The sequence below is a fragment of the Marmota flaviventris genome, chromosome 2 (assembly GCF_047511675.1).
Source record: "Marmota flaviventris isolate mMarFla1 chromosome 2, mMarFla1.hap1, whole genome shotgun sequence".
NCBI classification, from domain to species: domain Eukaryota; kingdom Metazoa; phylum Chordata; class Mammalia; order Rodentia; family Sciuridae; genus Marmota; species Marmota flaviventris.
This window is the reverse complement of record NC_092499.1, coordinates 32333348-32351614: the sequence shown is the minus strand read 5'-3', so window position 1 is coordinate 32351614 and position 18267 is coordinate 32333348. Positions and strand designations below refer to the sequence as shown.

The window sequence follows — 18267 nt, the reverse complement described above, 5'->3', positions numbered from 1 at the left end:
ATGACCGACTGCCGCGGGGAAATACAGAGGGCACTTCCCGGTGGTCACCAGTAAAGTATGATCTGTGAAATCCAAATAGGGCCAGGGCTGCGGGCAACCTGACGTCAGGAGAGTTTTTCGACTGGAACGAAAAAGTCTGGAACGGGAATGGAGTTCCATCTGGGAGGAATGGAGTTCCGGACTCGGGAAGTTTTGTAGCAATTGCGCTAACCCGTCCAGGGGAGCTAAGAGTGAAGGGAGACGGAGGAGTTAGAAAGAGAGAATTAATCCTACATCCCAGGCGGTTGATTCCCAGGACTGTCCTAGCAGAGTGCCTGGGGTCCACCACAACCCTGATGGGTCTGAGTGGGGTGCATTCCCCCCCTAAAACACCCGAGGGGATTGCCAGACACTCAACGGCCAATTCCCTTGTTCTGGTGAGTTAGGGTTCAGGCACTCATGGGATGGGGAAACTCACCAATCTGCAGGCCAGTGGTGGATGTCAGGCAGGTGGTCAGGGAAGTGGACTACGGCAGGAACAGTTGGGCTCAGAGTTTGGGAATGGAGTTCCACCTTGAGCGATGGGGATCCCCATCCCGGGTTTTGGCACCAATGTAAGGAACAGTGGAAAAGCTCCGTAAACTCATCAAGCCAAAACAATTGTTTACCTGTCCGAGATTTTATTAGCAGGACCGTAGCAGCCAGTCACAGAAGACAAGGAGGGGAGAGAGGGAGGGGGAGAGAGAGAGAGAGAGAGAGAGAGAGAGAGAGAGAGAGAGAGAGTAAGAGAGAGAGGGAGCGTAAGAGAGTGAGCATGAACACAGTGTTGATTTTTATGGGCTCCTCACAGGATGAGGAGGAGCAAGGCAAGTGGGCTGTTATTTCTTCATTGGCTGAGAGTTCGCGCCACTTCAGGGATTGGAGGTGCACCATTCAAAGTTTGCGCCATTCACAGGGATTGGAGGTGATGGTTCACATGTCATTCAGTCGTCATGGACCTGAGCTCCTGGAAGAGAAGTGCTCTGGGCGCCATCTTTACCAACAATCCATTATTTCATTCATTTATTTTAAGGCTAAATTGTCAGAATTGACAGGTGGGAGCACATTTAAGCTATCATCTGTCACCTTTCAACATGTCTCTGTTATTCTTTGAGCATACCATTACTTTTCGGCACAAAATATTATAGGCTTATCTTATATTTTACCTGTTCTAGGTTTCTTTGCTTGTTTGGTTTTTTACAGCAGTTTTTTCCAGGACTCCTGACTTCTTTTGAACAGATAATGGTATTTATAGAATAAGACTGGCAGGGGATGGGGGATACTAAATATATTCATTGTTTCTGGTGTATGATTTCTTATAGTCATTTATAGAGAATTAGATGTGACTGCTAGCTTGAAAACGTAATTCTTACTGTCCTTGATGGAGCCTACCTGCAAACGGGATATTCTATCAAAGTCTAGATAAGGTGACAGCAAGCATACTTGCACACGAGATGTTTGTTGTCTTTGATGAGCTTGCTCGCAAATGAGAGGTTCCTTCAAGGTTTAGATAGGTAACAGCGAACATGCTTGAAAACGAGGTGTCTGCTGTCCTTGGGAGGACTTGCTCGCAAACGGAAAGTTCTGCCAAGTGGGCTAGGAGGGCACTGAGAAAATTTTTATCTGTTCTTAACAAAGAGCAGAGCTCAGTATGCTCCGGGCCAAGAGTAGATTAAGCCATCAGAAGTGGGTCACTTCTGATTAGAAAGTAGGACTTCTGTATGCTATGTTTATCTAGCTGAAAGACCTGACTTATTGCTGTTGGAAGGCTGCCTTCTTTGTTCACAATACTATAAGAAGATTGTTGTATACAATAAAGTGACTTTTTTTTTCTTCTGCTGCTTGGGCTTCTTCTGCTGCTTCTTTCTTTCTCATGCTGACCTGCGAGTGAGTTATTTGCAACAGTCCTTCTCAGCAGACCAAGTTTAGACAGTATTTACACTTCTATATCTTTATTCATTGAGAGACAATTCTGTGTGGATCTCTTACATTTCTATACATCTTGAATACATTAGCACTGATAGATTTTGTTCTAGACTTTCCTTTCAACAATGTTTGAAGAGTGGACTGGCTTTGATTGAGCACACATGACTTAGATTACTACCATTCCTGCCTGTATCTATTATCATACCACACAATGACACCATTAGTTTCTGGGCAGAAACTTATAGTTCAGGAATTACAAGCAAATAACATCAATTTCCTTTCTACTAGGCAGAAAATAAGGACTATATGTCTGATGCAGAGGCTACAACTGCCTTCCAGAATTGTGATACCTGCTAAAAGTTGACCTGTTTGTTTCAAAGTGAGGAAGTCTGCATTTCATAGGTGCTGCCCCAGCTTTCTCCCGGAAGACCAATTACATCAGAACTTTGATCCCTTGTTGGGGCTATCAGTAGTGACTTACCTATATTGCTGCTCTAGTCTGATCACTTGAACTCAGCCACATAATTGTAATTGAGGACATGAAACTATTCTGCATCATGTTTTTGAATTTCAAGACCATTTGAAACCCGACAATGGTGTATATTTGATTGCTAAAGTCACTCAACAATGGGCTGTCAAGGTATTCAACAATCCATTCACATTCCCTACCATCTACAGGCTTTAGGTATTGTTAGGTGTTATAGTTAACCTACCTGTTCCTTTACCTCCTGTATCTCCTGGCTTGCACAATGGCTCACACAACTTCTTAGTAAGGGCTTAGAAAGGTAATTAAATGCAACTATCTCTAGAAAGGAAGCATACTCTTTTGAGTACTTCCTAATTAATATCAGGATAAGAGGGGCAAGAGGTTATATAGCACTATTTTGAAATTTTAGGTACTTTTGACAATTCCAAGGCATTTTTCATCTTCTTGGTGTACCACTTGGAACTACATCCTCTTGGTGTCAGCCCAAACAGAAAGGGGATTAGGAAATTTAAAGTCAATTCTCTTTAATTCTTTTCATAAAAATGCTCTTTTCTCTCTTGTCCTATTGGTACAAGGAAGGAAAGCCTGGGTCTTGTTAAACCACGACGTAAAGAAAAGACCAGCGACTCCAATTTTAAATCAAATTAAAGCAAGCATGTAAATCCTGTAAGGGTAAAAGAAATTGAAGTTAAAGCGTAAAAGTTAAAGGGTAAAAGACCGGGTGTTGTAAAGTTTCTAAGCTGCAAAGTCTGAGTTAAAATGTAAAGGATTAGGTATTGTTAGGTTTCTATGCTACCTGCAAAACCTGAAATTTCTGTAGCTGTTAAGACAATGCTTGGGACTGCCCAGTAAATATTTCCCCTGACTACTTGGTTGTTTAATAACTGAAGGGCTCTGTGTAACTGGTCACATAGTCCTCTAGGCCCTAAAACCAATCAGTTTGAATGTAACCCCCTCCTTAGGAATGACCTATCACTCCAGCCTGACCTGTTCCCACCAATGAATGAACTAATCATGTTTAGGAGTTGTTGTTCAATTTTCCCGCGCCTCATGATGATTTGTTCTGATGTATACAAAGCCCTCCGCCCTCCCCAAAAAGTGTACTTAAGCAGTGCTCAGCCCCTGCTCGGGGCTCTGGGCTGCTTTCCCTTCGTGAGTGGGCACGGAGCCCCAGCATGCTGGTTCAATAAATCCCCTTCTGCGAATTGCATGAATGGTCACTTGGTGGTCTCTTTCTCCGACGTTTCGCGGGACCCTTATAATCCGACCAGCTGGAACTGTCTCTCCTGAAATCTTGGGTTAGAGAACAGTACTCCAGCTCTATAGAAGCGCAGTTTTATAGCAAAAAAAGTTGCAAAAGGAGGGTGTCTTGAGAACATACAGGTAACAGAATTTTCACAAGCATAATGCAAAGGCAGGTAGTATGTTAATAGTCTAAATGGCTCAGAACATAGGGAGTAAATTTAGGTCCCAACATCAGAATTTATGAGGTGCCATTAGGGTTTCAGAGAGGGTTGTTATCTGGTCAGGGAAAACCAGGCATGGGTGAGTTCAAGGCACGAGCAGGCATTCCAAGCAAGTTTAAAACATCAAAATATGGTCAGGCCAAATAGAAATCCTGATATTTTACAGAAAACAGAAATGTATCTTTTATAACTTTTGACAAGATGGCTCCTGATCTTAAGAGGGAATTAGGCTGGGTTTATCAGTCTGAGCAGTATGTTTTTAGAAGACTATTCAAAATTAATTTTTAGCTACTGGGATGAAAAAAAATACCAATTTTCTAGCAGTAGAGGAAGAGAACAACCCTAGAATTTGAGAAGGGAATATCTTCAACCCTGGAAAATATGGAGGAGAGAAGGACATTAATGAACTTTGTCCTTCATAACTACTGTAAGGTCCTTGCTTAGCATCTGGACAGCCATCTTAAGTGACAGTTGCCATTTTAAGATTCTTAGGTTTATAATTAATTTCTTATATTTCAAATATCATATGATCCAGGGCTGGGATAGATAAGCACTTCAAAAGAGAAATCTAGGTTGTTAGACTAGAAATAGTCCTTGGATCATGGGAGATAAATAGCTTTAAATGGAGGATCCAGACTGTCAGACTCTATGTCAGGGGAGAAAATGGATCCACACAGTAAAACACTCTCCTCCAGTCAATAAAGACAGGGCCAGCTCTCGCCATTTTGAGTGACCAATAGTTGATTTGCTTGATTATCATATCATTTACATCTTACTGTAATTTCATATTTGCTCCACCAGTGGGCTTGGTGCCTATGGGTAATGAATATGCATATTGCTGTTATGGAAAATATGGAAAATTATGGTAATGGGAAGAGACAAACACTTGGAGATGCAGAAGAGCAAGGTTTATTCAGCACCAGTGTGGGCTCAGTAGTTTTCTCCAAAGGCTGAGTTCAGCCCTTTGTTCTTGCCGCAGTCTGGCTGGGCACAAATCACTGAGCCGCCACAAAGCACTTGTATGTTCAAACAGGAAACTTTATTGCCAGAACTCCACCAGCACTCCACACACACTCCCCGGAAACTCTCCCAGCTCTCCCCCGGGCTCCGCACCAACCGTCTTGGAACCCCAGGAGAACTCAACTGGGAACTCCAAAGTAGCAGGCGCCCAAGGCAGCAAGAGCCGCCCTATTGCCGGACAGCAAGGGTCTAATATACAACTGAATACACAGCTTAACTAACCATCATCATCTCAATGGCTTGCTGGCATCACCTTTCAACCATTCCCTCTGGCAAAATGCCAGGCATCATTCCCACTCGCTGTGGCCCTCAACATGTTCTCAGTATCTTTTATACAATACAGACTTCCAGGTTTTAAGATTTTCTTATGCAAGTAGCCTTGATCCCTCCCTCTTACTCCAGGTAGCTCTGGTTCCTGCCACAGCTGCTGAGCAAGCATGATATAGAAGTGAAACCTAGCAAGTTGAAGTTATTAGCAGAGATAAAAAGAAACATCTTAGGAAGGAGTTGCTGTTTCACAGCCAAAATGGTTATATAACTAGGGTTATTGTTGTGAATTATGGCAATAAGAAAGGAATTAAGTTACCTAGTAGGTGGAGTGTAGTTGCTGTGCATGTTTTATTGTTGTTGTTGCTGTTTGTTTGTTTTGTGGTGCTGGGGATCGAGGGCCTTGTGCATGCAACTGAGCTATATCTGCAGTGCTGTGCATGTTTAAAACCAAATAAATTATAGAAGACAAAGAAACATAAGGCCTATTTCCTCTTCAGAATCAGTCCACTCTCCCACTTTCACTCTCCCTTGGCTTTCATAAGAGTGAACATTTGCCTCTACTTCCATCCTCATTTTCCCTAAAAAATTTCTTTTGCTAAACAGTTACACTTGCCTGACTTTTTCTCTCACATAGGATGCAAGTACCCAGAGAATTTTCACTACTGGTTTCAGAATCAGGATATAAAGTAAACAGGCCACACCCCTGAATCTGGAACAACATTCCTCCTGCTGAGAAAGGAAGCTGAGAGGCTGTGACCCCCCACCCCACACAGGCTCCATGAGAAGGAAATGAAGATTGCTTACTCAGGCCTAAATCTACTTATGTACATTTCCCTGCCTCTTCTTCTTTAAAAGTTCTAATTTTCAGGGATTTCAGAGATGGAAATTTTGAAACATTTAAGTTTCCTCCACTTTCATTCAAAGCTGGCTATTTTCCTACCAAATTGACTCTGAATTTTTCTGGAATATCCTGAAAAATTATTGTTATTACTAGGTGACCCTAGGGGACACAAGATGTACTCTTCCCTAGTAATAACACTTTGAGCACCATAGACAAGGCTATGCGTATAACTTCTTAGGATTGGATTTTTTAAAAAATAGTATTAGTCAACTATTTTAATGCTGTGACAAAAGAACCTGACCAGAACAATTGTAGAGGAGGAAAAGTTTATTTGGTGGCTCACAGTTTTAGTTCATAAAAGTCCAACTCCATTCCTCAGGGTTCCAGGTGAGGCAGGACATCATGGCAGAAGAGTGTGGGGGAAGGAAGCAGCTCACATGATGATCAGAAAGCAGAGAGAGATTCAAAATATATTGTACAAAACTACTTCCTCCAGCCATATCCTCCTGCCTCTAGTTACCACTCAGTTAATCCCAGTAGGAATTAATTCACTGATTATGTTAAGGCGGTAACACAATCATTGCTCCTCCAAACCTTCTTGCATTGTTTCACATGTGAGTTTCTGGGGGACACCTCTTCTAAACCATAACAGGACCAAACTTTATAATGCTTTACTTAGTTCAATAATATAGAAAATTATTTTTCAAATTTTTTAATGCAACAATGTCACTGCTAGGAATTTTTTCTATGAATATACTTTCTACTGTACTCCAAAATATATGTTATAAGTATGTTCTCAGAGTAGTTTGTAAGAACCAAATAAAATAGGAAGTCATCTCAAAGTCCATTATTAGGAAACTTCTTGAATACATCTATATGAAAGGATACTATGAGGCCACTAAAAGTAAAGTGAACCTTTAAATGATACTATAAAATGCTCTTCAAGATCCATGAAAAATGGGCTGGGGATATAGCTCAGTTGGTAGAGTGCTTGCCTCTCATGCAGAAGGGCCTGGGTTCAATCCCCAGCACCACACACATACATACACACAAATGAAGAAGATACATAAAAAAGGCCCCCACCCCATCCCACCCTGCCCCATGGGTTTGGTGCCAGAACACCATTAAAAGAACTACCACTAAATCAAATGGAAAAGGGAAAACAACATTGTTATCATTGGTCTCATAGATTCAAGCAAGTTTATCACTACTGGGATCTGATCTGCAAATGTGGTGGCATCAACAAAAGAACCATTAAAAAATTGAGAAGGAGGCTGCTGAGAAGGGAAAGGGCTCCTTCAAGTGTACCTGGGTCTTGGACAAAAAAAAAAAAAAAAAAAAAAAAGCTGAGTATAAGCGTGGTATCACCATTGACATCTCCTTGTGGAAATTTGAGAGCGAGCTGCAAGTATTATGTGATTATCATTGATGCCCCAGGACACAGAGACCTTATAAAAAACATGATTACAGGCCTATCTCAGGCTGATTGCTGATAATTGCTACTAGTATTGGTGAATTGGAAGCTGATCACTCCAAGACTGGCAGACCCATGAAATGCCCTTCGGGTTTCCACACTGGGTATGAAGCAACTAATTGTTGGTATTAACAAAATGGATTCCACTGAGCCACCCTATAGGGCTGGAATTTTTTGATGACCACAGGGTAGGTAAGGTTGAATTTGATAAGAAAATTGTTTCACACCTTATATTTTTTCATTTCCTGACATGTATTTATACTTTCATTGCATCAGTCACCCTCAACTCAATTCAATTTCCATGAAATTTAATTCTCCCCTCTAAATTCCCAAAGAGAATATCTATTCTACATTTTATAAGGTTCCTAACTTAATTACTATTGAACCCTTAACTCATATAGGTTTGAAAAACTTCATATTTGTCCTAAAATTGCACAAACCCCATTTATTCTTATCCCACTTATGATTTATTGTTTACTGTTTATTGTTTATTATTTACTTGGTTCTTCTAGTTTGAGAAAAAGCCATAACTGTCCAAAAATTGCACCAAATCAATGTATCCTTCCTATTGCATATGGAAAATGACAAACTCCCAAATAGTGAGACCTAGGAAAAGGGGAGTGGGAAGGAAAGTCACACATTGAGAACATTGATCCTCTCCTAGTATATACTTTCCAGTAGTGAAAAAAAAATCCTGGAGAGGAGATGTCCATCAAAGCTAGAAAGGCAGTCTCTGGGAAGAGGTCAAAGCATTAATCCTTCCCTAAACAAATCCTTTCCAGAAACCAACCACTGACCCCAGGCCTTCCACCAGGCCCAGTAAGATAAATCCCAGAGACCGACCATTGACCCCAGACTCCCTCCCATTTGACCCAGTAAAACAGACCCCAAATTCCTGTGTGCCCAAGCTGACATGCTCATTAATTAAATCACCTCTTAGTATAACCTTCATAAGCCAAATCCCCTCCTTTGTTTAGTGATACATTTTCCCACTAGGAGAGTGGGTCCATGAGAACCATGACTCCATTCCTGAATAAGGGATTTGGGCTAATCTGTGAAGTGTCAGGCCCGATCTTTTTGTGCTAACACTTCCTCTTCTTATTAATTCCCTTTAGAACTGGAGATTTTCAGCTCAGATATACACCTTTTTTTTTCCAAATACAACCCCAATTTTTTCCCTTCCCAAGAAGGTTCAATCCTCTGAGTAATCAGCTACTTGAGCACAGCATTGTTATGTAATAGCCTCACTCTCCCCTCCAACTCTCAGAGTTGACCAGGCCTTCAGTCACTGTTGTCCTCCTGACTACCTCCACAGCAGTCTTGCCTGCCTCCCACTTGACCTTATTTGCTTTGGGCGGAGGCTCCCTTATTCATGGGGTCTGCTTGGGCCCAGAGACCCTTGACGGGAGTTCTCTGGCTGCATGTACTCTGGGTACTTCTCTGCCTTGTCTGCTGCTCCCATGGCCCCCCAAAATGGCGCTTCACATCTTCTGAGGTTGTGATTCCCAAGAAGGTACCCCAGAGGAGGGGTGAAATTAAAATGCCAAACCAGCTTGCCTACAGCATTCGCTTCCGGGGACAAAGACATGTGATCCACATGAAGCTCAAGAAGAACTTGATACCCAGACATTTTCCTGTTATTACTAATAATGACCAAGGAGCCAATCAGGAGGACTACCCATATGTCCCTCAAGATTGTTACTACTACAGCTATCTGGAAGGGGTTCCTGGGTCCGTGGCCACCCTGGACACCTGCTATGGAGGGCTGCGTGGCATGCTGCAGGTGGATGACTTCACTTATGAAATCAAACCATTGGAGGCTTCTTCCAAATTTGAGCATGTGGTTTCTCTGCTTGTGTCAGAAGACAGAGCAGATGAAGATGAAAGGTGTAAAATTGAAGAGGAAGAGACAAATCAAATACCTGAAGAGGTAAACTTAGCTGAAAGTCCTAGAGCAGGCCCTGTTTATTTGTGGCGATCACACATGAAACACATGAAGCTTCATTTCACAATTAGTAGTTCAGTATATTCGCAGAATCAAAATCAGACCCAGATAATAGAAAATGTAGTGATTATAAATAATATCCTGGATTCCATTTTCAGACCAGGCAATTTATATTCCAACATACGTATTCTGTGCATTTGGGAAAAAGAGGATACATTTAACATGAAACCATACAACCATGCTTCTACGGCTACACATGAATTTGGTTTATGGAAATTTTATAATCTGTGGAAAGTTTTTACACATGACACTTCAATACTTTATCTAGGATATATGGTAGGAGGTTCGAAGTATTATGCCTCCCATTCTGGCTTCTGCAACCCCAATTGGGGAGCAGCATATGTGTATTTTGAAAACTATCACATATTTAAGATCGCAGCTGTTACGGCACATGTAATTGCTCACAACATGGGCATAGCTCATGACGACCCTTCATGTGTTTGTTTTCGAAGACATCGTTGTGTTATGAATTCAATACCTGGTCTTCTAGATATGTTTAGCAATTGTTCTTATGATAGGTTGCATTGGATGGTACATAGATGGGATCCTTGCTTGAGTCTACCTAATAAACCATACTCCAATTTTCCTTATATTGCTAATCGTTGTGGAGACAAGGATGTAAATTCGAATGAACAATGTGACTGTGGCTCCCTTAAGGAGTGTGCCAATAACTCTTGTTGTTCTACCAACTGTGCCTTCACTTCTGGCAGTACATGCGATACTGGAGGTTGCTGCGATCATTGTAAATTCGCTAGTGCAGGAATGCTTTGCAGAGATGTACATGGTATTTGTGACCTTCCAGAGTACTGTGATGGGACAGGGAATAATTGCCCAAATGATTTATATGTCCAGGATGGAACCCCATGTTCACCACTCTCTGTTTGTGTGAGAGGAAACTGCAGTGACCGTGATTTGCAGTGTCAAGCCCTTCTTGGATACCAAGTAAAAGATGCTTTACCAATGTGCTATGAAAAATTGAATGTAATAGGTGACCGATTTGGAAACTGTGGGCTTAAGTTCGTAAGAGGGGGAACTAAACCTATGAAATGTGAAATAGATGATGTTTTATGTGGAATGTTGCACTGCAGTAATGTTCAACAAGTTCCTGGTGTAGCTGAGCACAGCACATTTCATCACATATATGTAGGTGACGCTAAACTGGAATCATGCTTTGGATTTGATACACATTATGGTGAAGAACTACCAGAAGTGGGACTTGTAGTGGATGGTGCAACCTGTGGCCCTGGACAATACTGTTTAAATAAAAACTGTACTTTTCATCGGGATTTTCCTTTTACCTGTGATGTGAAGACATGCAATTACAAAGGTGTGTGCAACAATCTGGAAAAGTGTCACTGTTTGAGGGGTTGGAAACCACCAGACTGTGAACAGAAAGGAACAGGTGGCAGTGAAGACAGTGGCCCTCCACCAGATAAAGAGTTATCTATGAAAGCCAAAATTCAAGTCACTGTAAACAAGGGACTAGTTGTAATCTTATCTCGAATCACTGCTTTTCTTCTTGTAATTTGTATTGGTGCAGCTATAAAAGCAAAAATAACTGCAGATGCGAAGAAAAAGGCTAAACCTCCTAAGAAATGAATACTAATGGGACTCACTGTATGGAAAAACGTACAATGGCACTTGCTGAAAGAAATGATTACTCTCACAATTTCATAAATTTTCGTGATTCTGAGGTTGTCATCTTAAAGTTAATCTTGAAATAAAATTCACTGGAAAGTTAAAAATGGTTTACTGTGCTTAAATTCGCTTCATGTCTGATCATATTTTTGAATGAGAGAGAGATTGAGTGTGTGTGTGTGTGTGTGTGTATGTTTTATGTGTGTATGTGTGTGTGTGTGTATTTTGTTAGGAATTGAACCCAGGGCCTTGCAATAACCAGGTAAGAGCTCAACCTCTGAGCTACACCCACTGACCAGGTTATACATATCCTTAATACTCCTATAGGTGAAACAGAAACTTTTAGATTCACTAGGAAGAGAAACTCATTGAAGATGTGGACTCTAAGTTTTCGTATATGCCCTGTTCTGGATCCCGGATGTGCTAGGATGTTCTAGTTTTAACAATGTCACAATCTGTTTCCAACTAGTAAGCACTGGGTTTTTGTTGTTATTTTTATCATTAGTGGAAAACTACTGAGGGTAAGAATTGTCAGAGATCCACAGGGAGGACTAAAATGAACTTGTGTATTATAGGCATTGTAAATTTCAACAGCAGTTCTGACACGTGCTGACGAAGTGATTATAGACAAAGTGCTACTCTTTCAGAATTTTGAAAACTAAATTTAACATAGAGACATGAAACATACTTCTCCATAAGCAATCAAAATGTAATGATGGCACCTAAGAAAAGCCTATGAAAGCCAAAATTCACTAGTTGTAATCTTATCTCGTTTTAGGGCTAAGCGCATGCCAGTGGCCATTAGTCTCATTATCCTCAGATTTATTCCTAGCTTATGCTAAACCTGTGATATTCTATGCATAGTCTTTGACAGTTTATTGATTAACAATCACATAAAAAATCATGGGCAATAATAGAACACTTCTTAACGCTTCTCATGATTGAAATCATAGGATAGCACATACAAAATCCCAGGAATTGCAAAAACGCAGGCCGGCTACAAATTGTAGCATGCAACTAACCAGAGGGCAGGAAGAACCACATCAGAAACAGTGCGCTTGTTTGGAGCCTGGTGAGTGACCAGGATAATATATTCCTCCTTTAAAGGGGTCATATTTCAAATTCTTCCTCTTCAGGAAGTCTGGATTAGGGTAAGTACCAGAGGGGAGAAGAAGGATGCAGAAGGAGAGAATCAGTGGGGTTGCCATGGTGATATTATAGTTTGTTCATCTTTCCAGAGTTCTGTCCATCCCAGAAAGAGGGGCATTAAATGTCCCTAAATTGCCATCTAATCTCTCCCTTTAGGTTTGTTAATATTTGCTTTCTATATTTGGGTGTTCTGATATTGGGTGCACATATATTTGGAATTGTTATTTCCTCTTGCTGAATCGACCACTTATCATTATATACTAGTCTTCTTTGTCTCTTTTACTGCTTTTAACTTATATTTCATCTGGATATTAGCAAGGCTATTCCTGCTTTCTTTTGGGTTCCTCTTTGGGATATCTTATTCTGTCCATCACTTTCAGTTTAGGCATTTCCTTAGAGTTGAAGTGAGTTTCTAATTGCTTACCTAACATATTAATAAAGTTACTTTAAAAACTGTTCTCTTGGGGCTGGGAATGTGGCTCAAGTGGTAGCACGCTCACCTGGCGAGTGCGGGGCGCTGGGTTCGATCCTCGGCACCACATAAAAATAAAAAGAAAATAAAGATGTTGTGTACACCGAAAACTAAAAAAGAAATATTAAAAAATTCTTTCTCTCTCTATCTTAAAAAAAAAACTTCTCTTTTTTAGTCTTTAGTCAATATATAAATGTACCATATTTACAGTATTAGAGATTCTGAATTTGTCTGTATAGTTATTCTTACCAATGAGGTACACCTTCCAATTTTTCTTCCTACCCATTAAGGGATCTTTTTTTTTTTTTCAGTTTGAAGAATGCCATTTAACATTTCTTATAGGAGACATCTCTCAGTTTTTGTTTTTTCTGGGGATATATATTATACTTTTGCTATGCTATGTTTGTCAGCTTTTTCCCCCACCTTCAGTGCTGTGAAAAATCTCATGCCACATTCTTCTAGCCCATAAGGTTCCTGTTCAGTAGTCTGCTTTCAGGTTAATTGGAGCACCCTTGTTGCATTATTTTTTTCCTTTTTCCTCACTGCCTTGAGAAGTTTATCTCTATCCTTTGAGAGCTTCATTGTGTCATACATTAAGGTAGGCTTAGTTGGGTTCTATCTGATGGATAATGTTGGACCTTTCTGTACCAGAATTTTTGTATGCTTCTCTTTTAGTCAGTTTTTTTTTTTTTTTTTTTTTTTTTTTTCACAACTGTGACCAGAAAACCTGACAAGAACAATTACAGGGACGAAAAATTTACCTAGTGCTCACAATGTCAGGCCTCAGTCTATACATGGCCAGCTCCATTACTCTGGGCCCTAGTTGAGGCAAAATCTCATGGCACAAGAGTGTGGTGGATGAAAGCAGCTCAGGACATGGCCACCAGGAAGCACAGAGAGCCTGATTCACCAGGGACAAAACATAAATCCCAAAGGCAAAATCACAGCAACCCACCTCCTCCAGTCACACCCTATCAGCCTACAGTTACCACCCAGTTAATTCAAGCAGATGAAGGTATTGCGTGGATTTTGTTAAGTCTCTTATTTTTATTTATTTTTATGTGGTGCGAGGATTGAACCCAGGGCCTCGCACGTGCTAGGCGAGTGCTTTGCCACAGAGCCACAACCCCAGCCCATCTCTTAAAAACCCAATGATTTCACCTCTGAATATTCTTGTGTCATCTAATATATGAGCTTTTGGAAGATATCTAAACCAGAACAACTTTCCTAGGCCTCTGAAGTTTTCTGTTACTATCTTTTAGAATAAACTTTCTGTTGCTTTGGCATTCTCAAGTCCGACATGAACCCCAACAACCGAAATATTTCCTCTCCAAATGCTGTCCCCAAATTCCATTTCTATTTTTTCTATTTTCTGCTTTCTAGACTATGTATTTTCAAGAGCCCGTCTTCAAGCTCACTCATTCTTTCTTCTGTTTGATTTATTCTTCTATTTATAATCATGTTCTTAATTTTTACTTGGCATATCCTTCTGCTCAATATCTGTTGGGGCTTTCAAATTGCTTCCATATTTCCAAGTTTCTCTCTTAGGGTTTTGCATCTGTTCTCTGTGTTCTCTTGAAGCTCATTGAGTTCTGTTGAAAAAGATGCTTTCAGGTCTTCTGAAGGTTCTCCCATTGGGCACTCTCTATGGACAGTTTCTGGTGCCTTGTTTGATATTTGGTTGAGTACATGTTTCCATGAAAGTTCTTGATACTTGTTGATATGCATTATCATTAGGGTATTGAAGAATTAAGCTCTAAGTAGGCTGCTGATTTTCACTAAGCCTAGAGTCATTTTTTCCTTGCATTAGATGGAACCCTATGTTCTAGAATTGCCATGAGTCTATTATTTGTGGGGTTTTCTCTCTCTCTCTCTCTCTCTCTGTGTTTTGATTTTTACTTAATTGAAGCAGCATCATGTCGAATACCCCATTTAATATGGCCGCTGTTTTTCAGATACTATTACAGGGAAGTAAAAGGGAAAGTCAAGTTTTTGCTGTTTCAACAACAGGGTTAACCAAAACCTTCTACGTCCCAATTTACATTTAGTGTGTTATAATGAAATTGGGTATACTTAAAAAGAGTAGTCCCTACAAGCCTGTCCCTGAGGCAATGGTAAACCCAGTTGGCCTCATCCAGAGTCACCATCCTGGGCCCAGAGCACAATCACCACACAGAAATTAGTTTCAGATTCTCAAATCATGACTGTGGCCCCAAACACCAAAAGGTCATGTTACACCCTGAGCCCACAGCCTGCCAAGAATAACACAGCACTCTGAAAGGACCGAGGCCCAGAGTGCAATCAGCTGCCTATTGCCGAGGAGGACTTGTGACCAAGACTGCTGCAAGAAGGCATAGGCAAAATGGAAAATGACAGATTAGAGAAAGGGTGCATTCTCCAATTTCTCCTTAGCTCAAGATTCCAGCAGCAGGACTAATGCACGTCATCAAGGTGGATGACTGAGGGAATTCACTGAGATTCAACATTAGATGGTAAAATAATCATAGTGACACAGAAAGTCAGAAGCTTTGAACATAAATAAGAACTAATACATTTAGAAATGCATCAGCTTGGCTGGTAGTGGCAGTGTCATCTCTGCCAGTCAACTGCAGAAAATGAGGAATAACTTGTTTTAATTTGTAGAAAAGGTCATCCTTGTTATAAAATTGCAAAAATGTGAGTAACTTGTGTCCATTCCTGAGGGTTTTGTGAAAGGGGTGTTAAAAAAAGGGTGTGAACTAGGGCTAGGGTCATGGCTCAGTGGTAGAGCACTTGCCAAGCATGTATAAGGCACTGGGTTCAATTCTCAGCATCACGTGTAAATAAATAAATAAGCTCCATTGACAACTAAATGAATGTTTACAAAAACAAAGAGAGATGTGAACTAGAGCATCTAAACAAACCTTGAAAGGATCTCTATGGTTTTTATTTACTTCTTATAGCAAAATGTGAAAATAAACAGTTTTAAAATAGAATTTACATTAAAAATGAAGTAGAGTGTAAAGATTTGGAGAATTCTCAGACTAGGTTTGTATTCTTCATCTCAGACCCTCATGGTACATGTTTGTTGGATTACCAGTCTTTTATATTCTGCTTGAGTGTTTAAATTCTTATTTCTTTCTCCTCCTGAGATTGGAAAATTTCAATCATCCTCAGATTGTTCCTTCTGCCTGACCAAATCTGCAGAAGGAACAACCATTTTAGATCACTTTTTATTTTATTTATTGCCACTTTAAGATCCAGACTTTCTATTTTTTCCTATAATTCTTTTCCTTAACTATTGCTTTTTCCATGTATTATTTTTCTATTTCTTTTAGCTATTTGTCCATGTTTCCCCTTAACACTTTGAATATGTTTACCAGATTTGTTTCACAGACTTTGTCTAGTAAGTCTGCAGACCTAGTTTTTTTTTTTTTTTTTTTAAAGCTGGTCAAGTTTAGATAGTAAAACTAGGACTTTAAAAAATTTAACAGTAAAATTTCATTTTATCTAAATTTTCTTCCACATTTTTATTGGTACCTTATAATTATACATGATGTTGGAATTTGTTGTTATGTATTCATACTTGCATGTGATTGATCTAGAGATGGTTGTTTTAGAAATGGTTGCTCTTGATTTCTTTTGTTCCTTAGAATGAGTTGTGTCTTATTGTTTCTTTGTATATCTTGTAATTTTCTTGTTGAGAATAGGATATTTGATTTTCTGATGTGGTGACTGGAAAATATATCCTTTTTCTTTCAAATGCTGCTTTCAAAAATTTGATGAAATCTGTACTGTTCTTGTTTAGAAACATTTCCAAAGGACTCTAGCCAAGACACTCTCTCATCATGCATATCTGTTTCTTTAATTCATATTTCCAGAGATTATGATTTATCATTCCTTGAATTCCTGTCACATTTTGAAGGGGAGCTTTCCTTAATGGGTTTTTCTGGAAAGTTGTCAAATATTTTCTTCCAAAACGTCTCCAGAGTTGTTTGAGATAGCTTTATTTATTTATTTACTTTTGTTGTTGTTGTTGATTTTGTTTTGCATGTGTGCTTTCGGAATGCGGAATGAGTACTTCAAGCTTTGCACCATGACTTATTACTGATGCTATTATCATTCCAAATTTTTAAATTTCTCCAATTTCAAAAATAACACATAGTAACCAACAGCAGATGAGACACAAAAGAAGTTCAAGAAGTTCATTCAAAGAGTAAAGACACACTCCCTCACTCACAAACATTATCAGTCAAATCTAACTCATTTCTGGTTTCCTTGTCTCCACAAATAGTTTCCTTCATACTATTTAGATGATCTATAAATGAATGCAGTATGTTTATTGGGGCTTCAAATGATCCTGCATTTTCTAGAACCTGTATATTGAAAGTAGCTATTTATCAGTCCCACATAAGGCTCCTTGTATCATCATTCTTATGGATTTCAGTACCTCTGAAGGCATATCTAATGCATGAATTAGTCAGTTACATACTTCTTCATGTTATAATTATTTATATTCTTCTTGTGACCTTTTATAAATTATTCTTGCTTCTTAGAAATTACTTTTTTATCACAGAAAATTCATTGCAGGATGACATAATGACACACTTGTAACTTTTTGGATATCTCTGTTGTTTTTTAATCTTCCAAAATTAAATATAGCACATTTAAATGTGAATGTGATCATATTTCTAAATAGTACTGCATGCTATTATTTCCTAATAGAAGATATGACCCAAATAGGAGAAAACAAAAGAAATAAAGCTCAGTAATTTTCTTATATCAAGTTGAGCTCATTTATATGCAATTCTAGGTTGAAATGAGTTTTGAAAAGGTAAAAAAGATGGTTCCTGAGATAAATTAGTGGTGTGTTTACTAGATCTCATAGAAGCTAAAGTGAGACCCTTTCTTAAAAACTGACTCATTTGAGCTAAACTGAGTGTGTTTGTCAGCTTTTCTTCACTGTGACCAAAATACTGATAAGAACAACTTAAAGGAAGAAAGATTCAGCCTATAATTGGTCAACTCCACTGCAAAAAGATCATGGCAGAGAAAAACTGCTCAGTTTGAGGCAAATGGGAAACAGGGAGTGGCGGGGGGCGGGGAGGATCCAGTGACAAGATATCCCCAATAGCACACTCTATGACCTATTTCCTACAGTCATGTCCCACCTGCCTACAAATTATTAATCTATCAAATGGATTAATACTGATAGGTTGACAGTCACCATAATCTAATAATTTCATTTCCAAACATTGCTGCATTGTCTAACACTTGAGAATTTCAGAGGCTATTAAAGAAGCATACTATAACACTCAGCATAGGGTAAAAACCACACAATCGAAGGAGGCAGTTTGATAAGTTTTAATTCCAAACTGCCATCCCAATCAGGATATTTATTTGTACCAGAAAGGGCCCTCTATGTCCTATCTCCCTTCCCTCTTATGTACACCTGGAAACTACTGGTTATATCAATAATTGCACAGAGTATTTTGGAAAATATGTTTGAACATTATCTAAAT

The 18267-nt window shown here is 39.5% G+C and overlaps 1 protein-coding gene across 1 annotated transcript; it reads left to right on the top strand.

Annotated features, from left to right (window-relative positions):
* Positions 1 to 8874: 8874 nt before the first annotated feature.
* LOC114089594 (disintegrin and metalloproteinase domain-containing protein 20-like) lies at positions 8875 to 11106 on the top strand. The gene has a single exon (XM_027931470.1). The coding sequence runs from the start codon at positions 8875 to 8877 to the stop codon at positions 11104 to 11106; it is 2232 nt and encodes a 743-aa protein (XP_027787271.1).
* Positions 11107 to 18267: the final 7161 nt, after the last annotated feature.